This window comes from Microcaecilia unicolor, chromosome 5 (genome assembly GCF_901765095.1).
Source record: "Microcaecilia unicolor chromosome 5, aMicUni1.1, whole genome shotgun sequence".
NCBI classification, from domain to species: domain Eukaryota; kingdom Metazoa; phylum Chordata; class Amphibia; order Gymnophiona; family Siphonopidae; genus Microcaecilia; species Microcaecilia unicolor.
Window position 1 is genome coordinate 79,062,682 of NC_044035.1, and position 17,870 is coordinate 79,080,551.

General features: G+C 40.8%; 1 protein-coding gene across 9 annotated transcripts in view; it reads left to right on the forward strand.

Annotated features, from left to right (window-relative positions):
* Positions 1-17,870, forward strand: part of EXOC6 (exocyst complex component 6) — a 276,968-nt gene that overhangs the window by 161,618 nt on the left and 97,480 nt on the right. For 7 of the 9 annotated variants that reach the window (XM_030203010.1, XM_030203018.1, XM_030203015.1 and 4 more), the window contains one exon: positions 3,770-3,799. The exons of the other annotated variants lie outside the window; for them this stretch is intronic. In XM_030203010.1, the coding sequence (XP_030058870.1) occupies positions 3,770-3,799 (30 nt within the window). The remainder of the gene's footprint in view (positions 1-3,769; positions 3,800-17,870) is intronic. 9 annotated transcript variants of the gene reach the window in all.

Consider the following 17,870-nt stretch of genomic DNA (forward strand, 5'->3'; position numbering starts at 1 on the left):
ATTTTTCAGATCATTGTTGTGCCGAAATATTGAACCTCTTTTCAGCTTCAGTTTCTTCCTTTACTATTGAACATTAGCTTTTAGGATATGGTGATGTTTGACTGAACACATTCTTCTTTCCACCCACACAATGTTTTCCTGTGCTACAACCCCAGAGTATAATAGATCCACCCTTGTGCTTAATGGTTGGCAAATTATTAGTGTTCTTTTCTTCAAATGCTTCATCCTTTTTTCCAAGTATGGTGGATTGTTCAAATTTTGTTTCATACATCCAGTGTACAGTACTTGTTCTAAAAACTTTCAGGCTTATCAAGATTTTCTTTTGTATACTTTAGATTTTGACTTTTGTCAAGTTTTAGTAAAGTTTTCCTTCTGATTGCTCCCCCATGAAAACCATTGTCATGTAAGCAGCGTTGTAAAAATAAATAAATACAAAAAAAAAGCCCAGCAAAACCAAGAGCCTGATGCTATAATTCCTGCAGTGGTAGCCAAATAATAGCATTACTGGTCCAAAGTCCAAAGGTAAAATTTCCTGCAAAACTAGCATGAAAATTCCAAAAGTTAAACATCTGATGGCAGATTTCACTCAATAAGTGAAGTACAGTGCTTTCATATTTGAGCAGTGCAATATTACCAAGCTGTGGTACTTTCCATAATCAGTTCAAATGAAGACTGTTTGAGAGTACATGATATTTTGATCATCATACGTGACCCCTGATGCGGTCTGTTTAAATGAAATGTGGTCATATCAGGTATTCATTTTAACTTTTGGGTTTTTACCTACATTTTTTAATGTGCTTTTACAAAATATTTTATTTTTGGACTTTGGGACCTGTGATACTATTCTTTGGTTACCAATGTAAGCAATATTGTGCTGTGGACCATTCATTGGGGTCCTTTTACTAAGGTTTGCTAAGCCCTGAGATAGGCTTAGTGTGCCGAAAAAGGCTTGCCATAGGATGTGCCGATGCATCCTGTGGTAATTTCACATTTTGCACACACTATTTTCTTAAATTATTTTTTGGGAAGGAGCACTAACCAGCATTATTAGTGCATGCTAACCGATTAATGAAGGGTTAACAAGGGAGCCCTTAGCACCTCATAAATAGGAGGTGATAAGTGCTCCCACATTAATTATTTGTGACCCCTGATGAAGGTTTGTTCAAAACTTGGCCAGGTCGGGTCCTGTTTTCCAATAAAATCTTGTTTGGATGAACTCTTTCCTACTCTTCTTTCCCTGGATCGATGCTGATGTTGTTTCTTGCAATAATTTTGGAAACATATTCTGGATCTTCACTCCTTATAGCTTTAATTAAAGAACAAATTTTAAGTTGTATCCTGTTTGGACCAGAAACCAGTGTAATACCATTAATCTGGGAGTAATGGATTCAAATCACCTCATCCGGTTACCAAACAGGCAATGGCATTATATAACAACCTCAATGCTTTTATTGATGTTGCACATCCAGGTAAATTGGATTACAGTAATAACATTTACTGTCCGAAAATCATCTAGTATATAGTTCAGTTGCTGTAAAATCTCAGTTTGAAAAAGGTGTAGCTATTAGTCTCTTAATGGCGCGTAAGTCATTTTAAAATTAAACATATGCTTTGGTTGTCAGTTTCATTTGCTTATCTCCAAATTTAAACTCGCAGAACTCTCCTAGTTGCTCCCTATTACTTATTTCGTCTTTAGTTTTGAAACTAATCCATTAAAATTCAGCCAGCTATATACCTTTCCAAAGACATCACACACCTACCAGCGGGTGTGGCAATTGGATCTTTCTTACACAGTAATAATAACTGTAGGTCATCTAAATAAAACTTGAATCTGACTCCTCAAAATGATAAAAAGTTAATTCTGGGAGTTTTAATATAATGTCTGATAATCTCAGGATTGCCAAGCAGTGTGGCAAGACATCGATATGAGACAGGAATTGAAGGAATAGTATCACCAGCAGAAGAAAGGCTGCAATAGCACGTTTGTAAAAATAATTTCATCTAGAGTATTGTGTCCAGTTTAGAAAGCTGTATTTCCAAAAGAGATACATTTACCAAAAACAGTCCACAGGAGAGCTATTAAAATGGTACAGAGTCTACACCATACTTCTTATGAGAAGACACTTTTGGGGCTCATTTTTTGAAACAGAAAAATGTCCAGAAAGTGGCACAAATCAGCATTTGGATGTTTTTTCTCCAAAACGTCCAAATTGCAATTTTGGAAACCTATTTTAAGATATTTTTTCTATGCATTTCATCTGAAGTATGTCCAAATCACAAGGAGAGGGGTGTTGGGGACAGGATTTGGGCGTTCCTAACACTTGGACATTACTGCCACAATGGAACAAATAAAAAATGTCCAGGACTAAAACCTAGACATTTTGGGCTAGACCTATTTTGATAATAACTAAGTCACAAAAAGGTGCCCCAAATAACCACTGAAGGGATTAAGGCATGACCCCCCTCCCCCTTCCCCTCCCATACACCCCTAGTGGTCACTGACCCCGTCCCAACCCCCAAAGATGTAAAAGAAACAGTATATACTAGCCTCTATGACAGCATCAGGATGTTATAACCAGTCCTATTAGAGCCATAAGCAGGTTCCTGGAGTAGCCTAGTATCAGTGCAGTGCACTATAGAGAAGGGGATCCAGGCCCATAACCTACTCTACCCATTACACTTGTGAGCCCTCCAAAACACAAAAAGCTACTGTACCTACATATAGGTGACACTTGCAGGCATAAAGGCTATTGTAGTGCTGTACAGTCGGTTTTTGGTGGGTTTTGGAGGGCTCACCATACAATATAAGGGGGGTAATGGTAAGATGTGTACCTGGGACCTATGTGAAGTCCACTGCAGTTGCCCCTAGGTGCTCCACCGCTCTGTTGGGATGTCTGTGTGGCTAGTCTACTAAGAATGCTGGCTCCTCCTACAGCCAAATAGCTTGATTTTGTGTGTTTTTCACTTCAACTCTTTTTTTTTTAATGGTCCAAAAAGATAGATGCACTCAGCACAATAACGTCTAGCAAATAGCCATCTTTTGAAAATAAAAGATAAGCCGTTTTTCAGGTTTGAAAATGGATATGTTCGCTATTGGATTTTTGAACGTTTTCCGCAAAATCTCCAAAGTTGGGATTTAGATGTCATATTGAAAATGCCCCTCCACAGGTACTAAATATTTATATATTCTGGAGAAGAACAGAGAAAATGGATATGACAGAGTGATTCAAAGATGTAAAATATATAAGTATTGTGTAAATTACAAGCATTTTCAGTAGAAAAGAAGCTCTAGAACAAGGTGTTACAGATTAAGGCTGAGGGGATGTAAATTAAGAAATTATTCCTTTACTGAAGGGAAGTGACTATATTGAACATCTTTCCTGTGGAGAAGGTGAAGGCAAAAAGTGTCAGAGTTGAAGAAAACATGGAATTAGCCCCAGAGAGTTTGTGAACATCTGAGAGAAAATCTAGAAACTAGATGGGTTCTGTAGTATTGCAGCAGGAGAAGAATATGGGTAGATGGATGGACCTAGTAGTCATCTTTCATCAGATTTTCTGTTTCTATAGCCATTCAGAATTGTAGCTGAAATCTTTACATGTTTAAAACTGACGCAAGTTCAGACCACATCATTTTGAAAAATATAAATTTATCTAATAGATGTAGGAAGGAAATAGGTTGTTTTTTAAAATCTTTTTACTGCTGCCAACACTTCTTTTGCTGTTTACTTTGTCTCTTTTGTTTTGACTTCCTTGCTGGTTTCCTTCTCAGAGTAACACCAATGATCATGCAGCTATGTCGGTAAGTAGATGCAACTTGGAGGATAAGCATGTGCTTTGAAAAACTGAATTGCCATCTGGCTTTTTGTTTCTGTCTTTGTTCATTAAAAATGACTGAATGATGATAGATTGTGCTAAAGAATTCATTTGTGCTATTACTAGATTTGCAAAAGTATTTAAAAATGCATTTATATAATAAAGAGGACCGATTCCATAAGCAGTACTGAACTGCCGGTTGGATGAATACCGTTTCTGAAGGTCCATAAAAACATTTTTATATTGTAACATTTGTTTCGCTATTTGGATGCATGCTGCGAAATATATTAAAGTTGTTACTAGGTCCATATCATCATGCATGTTTATTTTACTTAGATATTTTTGCATTTATAATTTGCCTAGCAAAACGGTTAAAGAAGGTGGCTTACAACCATTACATTCACAAAATCAGTATGACAAAATAAGAAAGCATGTCTCACAAACACAAGCGCATTACAATAATACAGCATTTAGATCATTAAAATAACTAGCACATGTTAAACAACAAAAGCCTCCTGAAACAATAAAATGTTTAATTAGTAAACAGAAATTTAGAAAAATGTAGGCAGATAAAGACCATATGGCCTATCCAGTCTGCCCATCCATGCCATCTACTCTCCCTATCATTCCTTTAGAGATCTTAAGTACTTGTCCAAAGCTTTCTTGAATTCAGATACTGTTTTCGTCTCCATCACTTCCACCGGGAGGCCGTTCCACAGATTTACCACCCTTTATGTGAAGAAGTATTTCCTCGGGTTACTTCTTAGTCTATCCCCTTTCACCTTCATCCTATGCCCCCTTGTTCCAGAGCTTTCTTTCAGTTGAAAGAGAATCGCTTCCTGTACATTTATGCCACGTAGGTATTTAAATGTCTCCATCATATCTCTCCTCTCCTGCCAGAGCCTGCAAATAGGTGGTAAACCCCTCAGAGAAAAACTGCACTGGCTTCCAATCAAAGAAGGTATTACCTTCAAAATCTGCACCCTGGTCTACAAAATTATCTACGGCCAAGTCCCAGGATACATGACAAACCTCATAGACCTACCAATCAGAAACATAACCAGATCATCACGAACATATCTAAACCTCAACACTACCCAAACTGTGAAGGACTTAAATACAAAGCAACCTATGCATCCAGCTTCTCCTATATAAGCACACAACTATGGAACGCATTGCCAAAAGCTGTGAAAACAACCTATGACCACCTAAACTTCAGGAAATCGCTAAAAACCAACCTATTCAAAAAGGCACACCCCACCGACCCAACATAAATACCTACACTCTGCAACACAGCAAAACCAAAGCTCATAATGGACACTATATAACCTTTCCTCTCCTCGATCTCCATTGTACCTGAAACACATGTACCTTTATTCGACCACAATATCACCTTGTATTTGTTTCTCTACCGGACTTGGTGAATGCCTTCACGGTACTATGTAAGCCACATTGAGCCTGCAAATAGGTGGGATACAAATGTAACAAATAAATAATACATATTGAGATTTTTAAGTCTGGCCCCATATGCTTTATGACAGAAACCACTGACCTTTGTAGTAGCCGCCCTCTGGACCAACTCTATCCTGTTTATATCTTTTTGAAGGTGTGGTCTCCAGAATTATATACAATATCCTAATGCAGTCTCACCAGAGTCTTATACAGGGGCATTATCACCTCCTTTTTCCTACTGGCCATTCCTCTTCCTAAGGAGAGCATCATCCTAGATTTTGCCATCACCTTTTTATGTGTTTGGCCAACTTAAGATCATCACGTACAATCACACCCAAGTCCTGTTCCTCTTTCATGTACTAAAGGGATGGGGAATGGGACTTGATATACCGCTTTTCTGTGGTTTTTGCAACTACATTCAAAGCGGTTTACATAGTATATACAGGTACTTATTTGTACATAGGGCAGTGGAGGGTTAAGTGACTTAACCAGAGTCACAAGGAGCTGCAGTGGGAATCGAACCCAGTTCCCCAAGATCAAAGTCCGCTGCACCAACCACAAGGCTACTTCACCCCTAAACTGTACCGTTCCCTTGGGTTTTTGCAGCCCAAATGCATGATGCTGCATTTATAAGCTGCCAAATTCGAGGCCATTCCTCTAGCTTCATGAAGTCCTTCCTCATGTTATCCACACCATCAGGGGTGTCTACCCTATTGCAGATTTTGGTCTCATCCGGAAAAAGGCAAACATTACCAGACAGCCCTTCAGCTTACAAAATTGTTAAAAGAACCAAACCTTTTACGGCACACCACTGGTAACATCCCTTTCCTCAGAATGAGCTTCATTTACTACTACCCTCTGTTGCCTTTCACTTAATAATATCCTAACCCAGTCAGTCCCTTTAGGGTCCATACTGAGTGGGCTCAGTTTATTTATTAGTCGTCAGTGTGAAACGATGTCAAAGGCTTTGCTAAAATCTAAATACACCACATCTAGTGCTCTCCCTCGATCCAACTCTCTGGTCACCCAGTCAAAGAAATTAATCAAATTTGTTTGACAAGACCTGCCTCTAGTGAAATCATATTGCCTCGGGTCTTGTAATGCATTGGATTTCAAAAACTTTACTATTCTCTGTTTTAAAAACATTTCCATTAATTTACGTACCACCGAGGTCAGACTTACCTTTCCAACCTCTTCTTCCGCTTTTGGGGAGAATGACCATATCTGCTCATCTCCAGTTCTCTGGGACCATTCCCGACTCTAGAGAAGCATTGAAAAGGTCAGCCAGTGGAGCCACTAGAACGCTCTAAAATCCTTCTGTACCCTCGGATATATGCTATCTGGCCCCAACTTTTTGTCCACCTTTTAGTTTAGTCAGCAACTCACGAACACAGCCCTCTAAAAATTGTTCAGGGACTACCACCCCTCCATTCCTATTTGTGTCTGTCTTCTGTGGTCCTGCTCCTGGCCCTTCAGCTGTGAACACAGAACAGAAAGATTTGTTAAGCAATTCTGCCTCTTCTTTAGCAGCTTCTACATATTCCTCTCCTTCACCTTTGAGTCTCACAATGCCACTTTTGCCACTATCACTAATATCACACCAATGTAAATACATTTGCCATTCCCTTTTTCCAGATTGACCCACAGTGCCTCTTCCTTTCCCTGTAGGTCCTGCAATTGTATGGCTTTAATGTTATCTTTAACACATAATGCCACTCCCCCTCCCTTTCGTCCTACCCTGTCTTTCCTGAACAGATTATAGCCCAGTATAACTATAGCTCAGTCATGGTTCTCTGTTAGCCATTTCTCTGTGATTGCCACTAAATCCAAATCAGCCTTTTCCATCACAGCCTCAAGATCTAAAACCTTATTCCCCATACTTCGGGCATTAGTATACATTGCTTTCCAGACATTGCCTCTTTTTCCCATTTGTGTAGGAGTACTTATTGCTTCACTTACCTGGGGGCTTTGATCACCTTGCCCCAACGATTCTAGTTTAAAGCCCTCTTCAGTAGGTTAGCCAGCTTCTGCTGAAAACACTTCTTCCCTTCTTTGATAGATGGATAACATCTCATCTCTTCTCAGCAGCCCTTGGAAAAGCATCCCATGGTCCAGGAAGCCAAAATGCTCTTGTTGACACTATCTGTACAGCCATATATTCATCTCCAGGATGCAAACTTCTCTTCCTTTGCTTTTACCCTTAAGAGGGAGGATTGACAAGAACACCACCTATGCACTTGTCTGCTTCACCCTCTCTCCCAGAGCCATGAAAGTCACTTTTGATACGTTCGGAGGGGTACTTAGCAGTATCATTTGTGTCAACATGGATGAGCAGTATTGGATAATAATCATTAGGCTTTGGTGAGTCTCAGTAAGCTCTCTGTAATATCTTTAATTTTGGCATCTTGCAGACAGCACACCTCCCCTGGACATCATGTACCCTTCAGAAGAGATTCGCCAACCAGCCCCACCTTTTGTCTCTTAATGGTCACTCATCCAGAAGCTGTGGGGATTTCAAGCTCTTATTCTTCCTCCTCTCTCTGGGATGCTCTCACCTCCTCCACTTCTAGGGCTTCATATTGGTTCTTCAGTTTAAGGGCAGGTGGGATCATGGTGTCAGTCCTGCAGGATATCATGATCTGAGTCCAGTTGTCCTCGTTCAGCACAGCTGTTTCTTCCTCACTGCTGAAAATCTTTGATGCTTCAAGAAGCATTTCATTGATGCATTTCTCATTCTCATGGATGCTTCTCAACCTTGCCACCTCCTCTCTCAGTTCTTTAACTTGTTTCATGAGGGATTCAACCTGAAATCTTGCAATTGGAGGTAGCCCCTCTTCTGGGATCATATTTTCTGTCTGCACAGAGGCAGAAGCTGTAACTGGGGCAACAGCTTTGATGATATGATGTTTCTCAGCTATACTGCAGTTGTGGAAGTATTTGCACCTGTAGAAAGAAAACAGAAAAAGCCCTTCCAAAGTCCCTAACTTTTTCCATGTTTTTTGTGCTTCAGCTGGCGCCTCCAAGCAGTCTCCCATTCACCACTGCTGTCCTGTAGGGTAAACGTAGCTGCTTCATTCTTTTGTTTAAGATCTAACCTTCAGAAATTCAGGGATTTCAAAAAAGATTATTTAGGTCACTTCTCCTTTTGAAATGGAGGTAAAAAGAAATCATAGAGCAAGGAAGCAAAGAAGCTCCTTAAAGAGAAAATTAAACTTAGTCCTCTCTACTAAGATAAGAAAAAAAAATAAACAGTTTTCTAGCATTATAAAATTAGAATCTAAATAAACCCATTCCTAAAATAAATAAATCAGTCATAGCACTTGTTGGAAAAAGAGCCAAAGCAATAATCTGCTTCAGTCTACACTGTCCACCTCCTAATTGGCTGGGGAATCTATAAATCAAAGATCAGCCTTGGGGTGGGTGGGAGGGAATTAAACACTAAATAGAGGCTTCTCTCAACTGGTATCTATGTTCTGAACTGATATTATTTAAAGTTCTAAAATGCAACCTAAGATACTAAACTAGACTCTAAAACACTATTTATATAAAACCCTAACAGTGATGGAAAAGACTACAGTATTGCCTAAACCAGGGATATCCAACTTCGGCCCTCTCAAGGTTGGGCTTTCAGGATTTCCCTAATGTATATGCATGAGATCTATTTGAATGCAGTGGAGGCACGCATATTCATTGGGGTAATCCTGAAAACCCAACCGGATTGTGGCTTTTGAGGACCAAGGTTGAACAACCCTGGTCTACAGTGTGGTGGGGCGGTAGAGGCAGACCGTCCTGGTTGCAGATCAAAGGGGGGATGTTCAGCTTCCATTGCTCCGTCGGTCCTGCCTTCCTCTTAAAACTTTAAATTGTTCCAGCCCATGTGCACCTTCATGCAACCCGCTCCACTCCACCCCCGCTGGACCGCTGCATCTCCTTCAAGCGGCTCCTCTCTCTCTGTCCCTTGCCACCTTCCTGCAACCTCTACTCCACCCCTGCTGGGCTGCTGCGTCTCCACCAAGCGACTCCTCTCTCTCCATCCCTCGCTGCCTTCCTGCAGCCTCCACTCCACCACACCCCTTCCGGGCTGCCTCCGCTGCTAGTCTGCCGGAGGAGAAGAGGCGGTGGCGGCAGTGGCAAACAGTAATATCTCTGGATGGATCGCGGGTGCCTACTATGGCTATCGACTCCGCCCCTTTGAGGTCACTTCCAGTTTCGGAGCAGATCCAGCAGCCATAGGTAATTAGGCCCTGCAATCTTAATATTTTTATTTTATTATCCTGCCTTGGCTTTAAAAAAAAACTTTTTATTGTGGTTAGTTTGGAGCTGGAGCAGCATTTGGGGGGGGGGGAATCATGAAATGTGAAAAAGAGAGAGGGTGCTGAACATTGGATGGGAAAGAAAGAGGGCAGCAGATGTTGGATGGAGGGGGCAGATGCTGATGGGAGAGAAAGGGCAGACACTATATAGAGGGGACAGAGAGCGGGGGGTAGACGCTAAATGCAAGGAAGAGAGGAGGCAGATGCTGGATGGAAAGGGCTGGAGAGAGGGAGCAGATGATAGAAAGGGGTGGAGAGGGGGCAGACACTGGATGGAAAGGGGTGGAGAGCGGGGCAGATGCTGGATGGAAAGGGGTGGAGAGATGGGCAGACACTAGATAGAAGGGGCAGAGAGAGGGGGCAGACGCTGGATGGAAGGGAGAGAAAGGGCAGATGCTGGATGGAAAGGGGCAGAGAGAGGGACAGACGCTGGCTGGAAGGGGCAAAGAGGGGGCAGACGCTGGATGGAAGGGGCTGAGTGAGGGGGAAGATGCTGGATGGAAGGGAGAGAGAGAAATAGAGAGCAGAGGCTGGATGGCGGGGAGAGAGTGAAGAGAAGATGACAAAAGCAGAAACCAGAGACAACAAAGGTAGAAAAAAAGATTAAAAAATTTTTTTTTTGCTTTAGGATAAAGTAGTATTTTAGCTGTGGTAATAAATAGAAAATGAAAATAAGATGATCTTTTTATTTCACTAATTTTAATACATTTTGACTAACTTTCAGAGACCAAAACTCCCATCCTCAGCTCAGGACAGGATAGTGTAACAGTCAGAGGCGTAGCTAGGTGGGTTGTTAATTTGTAAAGTGGTGATTTGGTGTTTGTCAGTTTTTTTTCAAATTTACATCTGCTATCTTTATATTTTGCACAGCACTAGGGGACATGCATCACTGTTTCTGTGGTGTTGCACTGTATGCAGAATCTGGCTTCTTGTGGTTTCAGTTTAATTTTTGTCTACACATTTCTATTTTTTGTTTGTGGTTATTTATTCTATACTGGGTGAGGGTGTATCTGTTTTTGTGAAAAAGACATGGTTTTCTGTTGGCAGAATCATCTTTACTAATCTGGCTTGTTTAGTTTTACAGTGGGTTTACTGATGTTCTAGTGCTTACTGCAGTGTTTAAGATGCTGCCTTCTTCTAGGTACACCTTTGTGTGACTTATGGATTATTACTAAAAATAAGTTTTTCATATAGAGGAGGAGGTGTTCAAAATGATCGGCCCTGGGTGTCAAGTATGCTAGGTATGCCACTGCTAGTCTAAACTGACTTTGCTAAATAAATAGAGTAATTTAACAAAAAAAGACAGTGAAATTACGTATTCAACCCCAAGTTTATCTTTTCCTAAGTTTCAATGCAATTTCCACCAGTGAAGTTTTCCTCCTCTTAGCAGTTCATTTCTCAGCAGCTCTTCAAGACTAGCCCAATACATGCAGTTAACAGCACAAGACAATTTAGAATAAACAGAAAAGTAGAAACATGTAAGATATTAATAAAGAAATGTGGATATAGCTTTCTATTTTCTTGTTAGCCGCATTAAAGAGTTACCTGTAACAGGTGTTTTCCAATAATGACAAGATTAATAAGGCACACTTGGGTGTCACACACAGCACCAGTACAGAACATCTCTCCCAGAACTCAAAGCCATGCAGTGCAAAGCTTGCAAATCCATGTAAAGCACCTCATTATTATGCAAATTGAATATTGCAAGTTTTGTTTAACCTCACAAGCTGTGTTATTCATGGAAAGATAACACAACCTTAAGCTGGCATTATCTTTCCTTCCTAGGAGCATCATGCTGTTAACACACAGTATGGAGCTCCTAGGGAGTCCTTTAAAGGGGCTGTTGCCTTAGAAAAAAATAAAAACCCACCTCAATTCCTCCCTGGTATTAATTTCCCCCTTGAACCCTCCAAACCCCTCCAAATAGAACCACCCCCCAAATGACCCCACCCCCTTGTTATACAGCCTCTCCTAGAATCCATTTCCCAGCATCCCTCCACCGATCTGTCCCTGGCAGTTATGTGGAAATCTGACACCTCGGGGCCGAGGTGCCATTTTGAATCTGGGTACCTGGTGGAGTAGAAGTGGCTAGGGATTACTCTTGCTCCTCACTAAACATCAGGGAGATGTGCGGTATGTGGGGGGAGAGTTTGAATTACAGATAGAGTGGGTGTATTCTGTATCAGGTGCTAGTCATTTAAAAGATAGCAGACCCAACTTAGGGTCCACAATTTTTATTTATTTATTTATTTTCTGCATTTATATCCTACATTTCCCCACCTCTTTGCAGGCTCAATGTGGCTTACAAATACCATAGTGGCGATTGCCATTTCCGGAATAAGAAATACACAGTAATATTCCATTTAAAAATAGAGAGTGCGCAATATGAATTGGTATGAATTGCTAAAGCCAGGAATTTATGATATTCCCAGCTGCGGCAACATAAAATGACATTTTTTATGCCAGTCACTAACCTGCAGTGCCAAAGTACTGCAGGTTAGTAACTTGCATGGTAAATTAAGCTGCAGTAACTCTTGCTCCTAAAAGGACTTTATTACTTTGATTTTCATGTTTTTCAGTGGAGCATGATATGGAATCTTGAGACAATGAAAACAGCATGCAGAAAATTGCAGTTTTTTCATCATCTTCCAAGTTTATTTATCTTGCTTGGAAGACTTTAGTTGATTATTTTAAAATCTGCCTACTTTCTGTGCAATATATATTTTAATGGTATGCTATATAATATTCTTACTTCAATCATGTTACTTTGTTTCTGTATTTTATTTATTTATTACATTTGTACCCCGCGCTTTCCCACACATGGCAGGCTCAATGCGGCTTACTTGGAGGGGCATAATCGAACGTCGCCGGTGAAATAGATCGCCGGCAGCGCAACAGCTGGACGGAACCGTATTATCGAAAAAGATGGCCGGCCATCTCTTTTTTTGATAATACGGTTTAGCCCGGCCAAATTACAGAGTTTGCTGGGTTTGAGATCGCCGGTTTTGTTTTTTAGCGATAATGGAAAAAAATGCCAGCGATCTCAAACCCGGTGAAATCCAAGGCATTTGGTCGTGGGAGGAGCCAGCATTTGTAATGCACTGGTCCCCCTCAAATGCCAGGGCACCCTAAGGGGCACTTCTAAAAATGTTTTAAAAATACAAAAAAAGCTCCCAGGTGCATAGCTCCCTTACCTTGGGTGCTGAGCCCCCCAAATCCCCCCCAAACCCACTCCCCACAACTCTACACCATTACCATAGCCCTTATGGGTGAAGGGGGCATGGGGCACCTACATGTGGGTACAGTGGGTGTTGGGGGGGGGGTTGGAGGGCTCAACACATAGCACCACAAGTGTAACAGGTAGGGGGGGGGGGGATGGACCTGGGTCTGCCTGCCTGAAGTGCACTGAACCCATTAAAAACTGCTCCAGGGACTTGCATACTGCTGTCAGGGAGCTGGGTATGACATTTAAGGCTGGCATAGAGGCTGGCAAAAAAGTGCTTTATTTTTATTTTTTTCGTGTAGGAGGGGGTTGGTGACCACTGGGGGACTACGGGGAGGTCATCCGCCATTCCCTCCAGTGGTCATCTGGTCAGTTGGGGCACCTTTCTGAGGCTTGGTCGTGAAAATAAAAGGACCACGTAAGCCCAGCGAAATACTGCTTAACGCCGCTTTTTTTTTCCATTATCCGTGAAAGCCGCCCATCTGGTAGCCCCGCCCATGTCCTGCCTTCGATTCGCCAGCGACACGCCTCTTTGAACCTTTGCTGGCGACGGGAAAGCGGCGATGCTGTCAAAAAAGCAGCTTTCAATTATACCGGTTTCGCCGCTTTTCCTAGATCACCGGCCATCTCCCGATTTATGTCGGAAGATGGCCGGTGATCACTTTCGAAAATAAGCTGGATAGTAACAATATAAAAAAAAAAATTACAAGTCATAAGAAGAATATACAATTTGTGGTAAACGTAATATTAATGGGGTTAATGGATAAGTAAATTGAACAAAGGAGGAATTAGGTGCAGAAGGAAATGAGCGTTAGGAGGTAGGCATAGGAAGATGGAGAGGAATAGATATGGGATAGCAATAAGGAAAATGGGAAACATGGTCAATGTATAACAGTCGTCGGTAAGAATCATTAGCTGATAGTTATGGGTAAAATTACTGCAAGTAAGATGAAGTGTTGCACGACTGTCTGTTTTGTGGCATGTACTTGCTGTCATGCCCAATTTCATTCATAAGATCACCAGGGACCAGCAACATGCTACTTCACCTATGACAGCACCCTTTCCATTTGGGTTGAGCCCTCTAGTCTGAGGCTGCCAGGTTTTCAGGAACGGGCCTAAAGTGCTCCAAGAAGGGAAGCATATTCGCCTCCAAAGAGTCTATGTAATGCTTGATCTGACAATACGCAAACCAATTCCCTCAATCCATCCTGGTTTTCTGCTGAAATACTTCATAGGAGAAAAGATTACCCTCCTCTCCCAATAAATATTCCAGTCTTGTCGCCCCCTGGCGTTCCCAGAACTGAAAAACAATGCTATCCAGCCCCGGCTGAAAGGAGACATTGCCATGGATCGGGATCTGGTCAGTCACCATAGGATTACCACCTAGATCCTGCACCAAAATCCTCCAAACTGCCCGCAACGGGACAACATTAGTTCCTTACTATCGGGGTACCCGGGAGCCAGCGCAGTGCAGTAATGAAAAAAAAAAAAAAGAATAAGGGGCATAGTAGGCCTGCTGTGTGTCCAAAAGTGTAAAATGGGATTTCCCATAGAACCAGTCCCGTATATGGCAAAAAAGACATGCCTGATTATATAATCGTAAATTAGGCAATCCCAATCCCTAAGGATCAAGGAAAATTTTAATTTAGGTTTTTTAAAAGCCCAACAAAATTTAGTAAATATTTGATATGGTGGTCTCTTCAAAGTAAGTAAAGTGGGAGAGTCTGCAGGAGTTAAATTTTATAGCTCATTTTCAAAGCACTTAGCCTTCCAAAATTCCATAGGTTTCTATGGAACTTTGGAAGGCTAAGTGCTTTGAAAATATGCCTCTAGGCTGCTGTGTAACCAATGACAAGCTGCCCAGCATGTCAAAGTCCCCACACATTTGGGAAAGCTTTATTATGCTTTGTAAAAGATTTCACACCTTGTATGTTTTTAAAAATGCATTATAGTAGGAGTTTCACTGATCTGCACAATGTATTCTACACATTCCACGTGAAAGAACAATCATAGAAATATTCAAAAAGTAAATCAGAATAGAAACCAATACCAATATAATATGTATAAACCACTGTAACTCTGATATGGGTCCAATGCGGTGTACAAAAAGATTTACAACATAGGATCTTGCAAATATAGTAAAATAAAATAAAATTCAACAAAAACTCGTATCAAGATAAAAAGAAAGCAAACTAAATTAGGAACAACCAAAGAGAAATGTCTTTAAACTTTTTTCCTAAATTTCCAACAGCTCTGTTCAAGTTGGAAAGAAGTTGGAAACAAATTCCAAAGAGAAACACATACAGATGAGAACATAGTTTTGGCCACACTTACAAAACACAGATTGTTACAAGAAGATGGACGAAAAACAAGCCTGTCAAGTAGGCGAGAAGACATCCCAAATAAAGGAATAATAATATTTTTTGTCAGTAAAACAGAAGTTATACCATGCACCATCTGATAAGGTACAAGTTGCTTTAAATGAAATCCTCTCTCTAACTGGAAGCCAGTGCAATTGGACAGTAAAACTAGATACACTAGAAAAATTAGAAATTTCAAAAATTAATCAATCTGCAGTATTTTGTATTCATTTTAGCGTCCTTAAATGTCTGGCAGATAAACCCACATAAAGAACATTACAGTAATCAAGGTGAGGGAGGATAAACATCTGGACTAAGAAAGCAAATACTTCAATATAAAAAAAGCTCTAAGTAATCTTAATTGTCTTGGTCTAAAAGAAGTTCTTTTAGACCAAGATGGTCTAAAAGATGGTTTATTTGAGAAATATATTGCAGTGATGAATTCCAAATAACTCCTAAAACCCTAGGTCCCGATTCAGCTGATAAAACGTTGTTATTTGGTAGTAGAAGTGATGACTCTACTACTGCTACTACTACAGGATTTTTAAACCATAGGAATTTTGTTTTATTAGGATTTAATTTCAATTTATTAGCTATAGCCCAGTTTTGTATCCTATTCATTCCTGACAGAACATTATTGGAAAATTCAGAAATATTTATCGGTATTGGTAGCCAGAGAAAGATATCGTCTGCATAAGAAAGAATTAACTCTCCCAAACAGATCTCACCCAATGATGATGTGAAAAAATTAAAAAGTATAGGAGATGGGGGGACCCTTCAGTGACACCACAACCAGAAAACCATGGACTAAAAAACGATTCATTGAACTACATTTGATAACTTTGCTTAGTTGAAAAAAATCACAAAACCATTTTAAAACAGTACCAAAGAGTCTTATCTCTTCCAAACGCTCAAGTAGCAAAGCATGATTTACTGTATCAAAAGCTGCAGGTATGTCAAATTGAAGCAGTGATACTTGTCTCCCAATATGTAACTGCTCTTTCACATGTGAAGTTAGCAGTAGTAGTAAAGTCTTTGTGCTATGAGAGGGTTGAAACCCAAACTGAGTGTAAAGCAAACATGAAAATTTCTCCAAATAATAAGAAAACTGTTGACTAACATAGAATTCAATTATTTTAGTAAAAAGCGGAATGCTGGCAACGGGACGATAGCTAGAAGGTAATGTTAAATCATGCCCATTGTCTTTTGGAATGGGATCAAGAATAATATGACCCTTATCAGATGCTAAAGTGCCAGAGGACAATGATTCATTAATTCCTAAAGTTAGCCATTGCAAGACTTTGAGGTATTGAAGAAAACAATGATACAGGACAGCTATCCAATATACATTGTGAACAGAAACATTTCAATAATAGTGTTTTAACCTCATTAAGGGCTCCTTTTTTCAAAGTGGTGGTAAGACCAATGCAGGCTTACCACTCGCTGTAAAGAAAGTACCGCTGGAAACTGTAGCAGCCCGGCGGTACTTCCCACCCTTAGCACATCGTCATTTCTGGCGCTACAAAATTTTATTTTTGTAGCGCCGGAGTGTACCCAGCGGTAATCGGGCAATGCCTCGCACTGCACAGTTACTTTCGGGTTAAAGTGAGAGCCCTTACCGCCACCTCAATGGGTGGCAGTAAGGGCTCCCTCCCGAAATGCCCCCCCCCCCAAATGGTCACATGGTGAGAGAACTGTTACCGTGTAGCCATGTAGCGGGGAGCCCTTACCCAGTGAAGTAGTGATAAGGGCTCCCACTCTAACCCAGTGGTAACCTGGCAGTGCGCAGCAATGCCCAATTACTGCCATGTAATCCATTTCCGGGGGTTTTCTTCTCCCCCGGGAATAGCGCACACTCGGGGCAGGACTACCGCCGGTGGCCGCATTGGGCCAGCGGTAAACCCGGAAGAGCAAGTGGCTTTGAGCTTATCACTGCTTTGTAAAAGGGGCCCCTAAGTTAGTATTGCCTTTATCATTACCTGAAATAGTACATGCACTCTCTAATTCTAAGCAGATTCGAGAGATCTTATTAAAAATGAAATTACTAAATCTTGAGCTGATGGCTTGACAGATAGTGAACCAGAAGAAACAGGTAAAGTTAAATTGTTCACTAAATTAAATAATTTCTTGCTATTAACAACACCAGCACCCACCATATTTTATAGTAGGTTTCCCTGGCTTCTGTTATCCTCTTCTTATAAGTCTTAAAACCTGATTTCCATAACAGTTTATCATCAGCGTAGATTTGCACCATGTTCTCTCAAGGCAACGATAGGTTTGTTTCAGTAATTTAAGCTCAGCTGTAAACCAGAGAAACCAAAAACTATTGATTGCATAAACGTTCACATCTGTTTACTCAGTATTTGGTGGACGCCTCTTTGCGGCAATAACCTTCAGAAGTCATTTAAAATAAATGTCTATTAACTTAGCATAGTGGGATGGTACAGTTTTTGTCCTTTCTTGTCAGGATAGCTCAGGCTCTTTCGGGCTGGCTGAGGTTGGTCTGAGGACTGCACTCTTCAATAGGGATGTCCATAGGAAAAAATTTGTTTTATGTAACCATTATTTTGGTTTTGAATGTAGAATTGTCACCGTTGTTTCATTTGTTTTATATAAAATCAATGAAGTGAGGTGGGAGGGGGTGCTAGTGAGTTTGATCTGGGATGGCAGCACAGTGAAGGGGCTCTGTGGTAGCCTATTTATATTTTA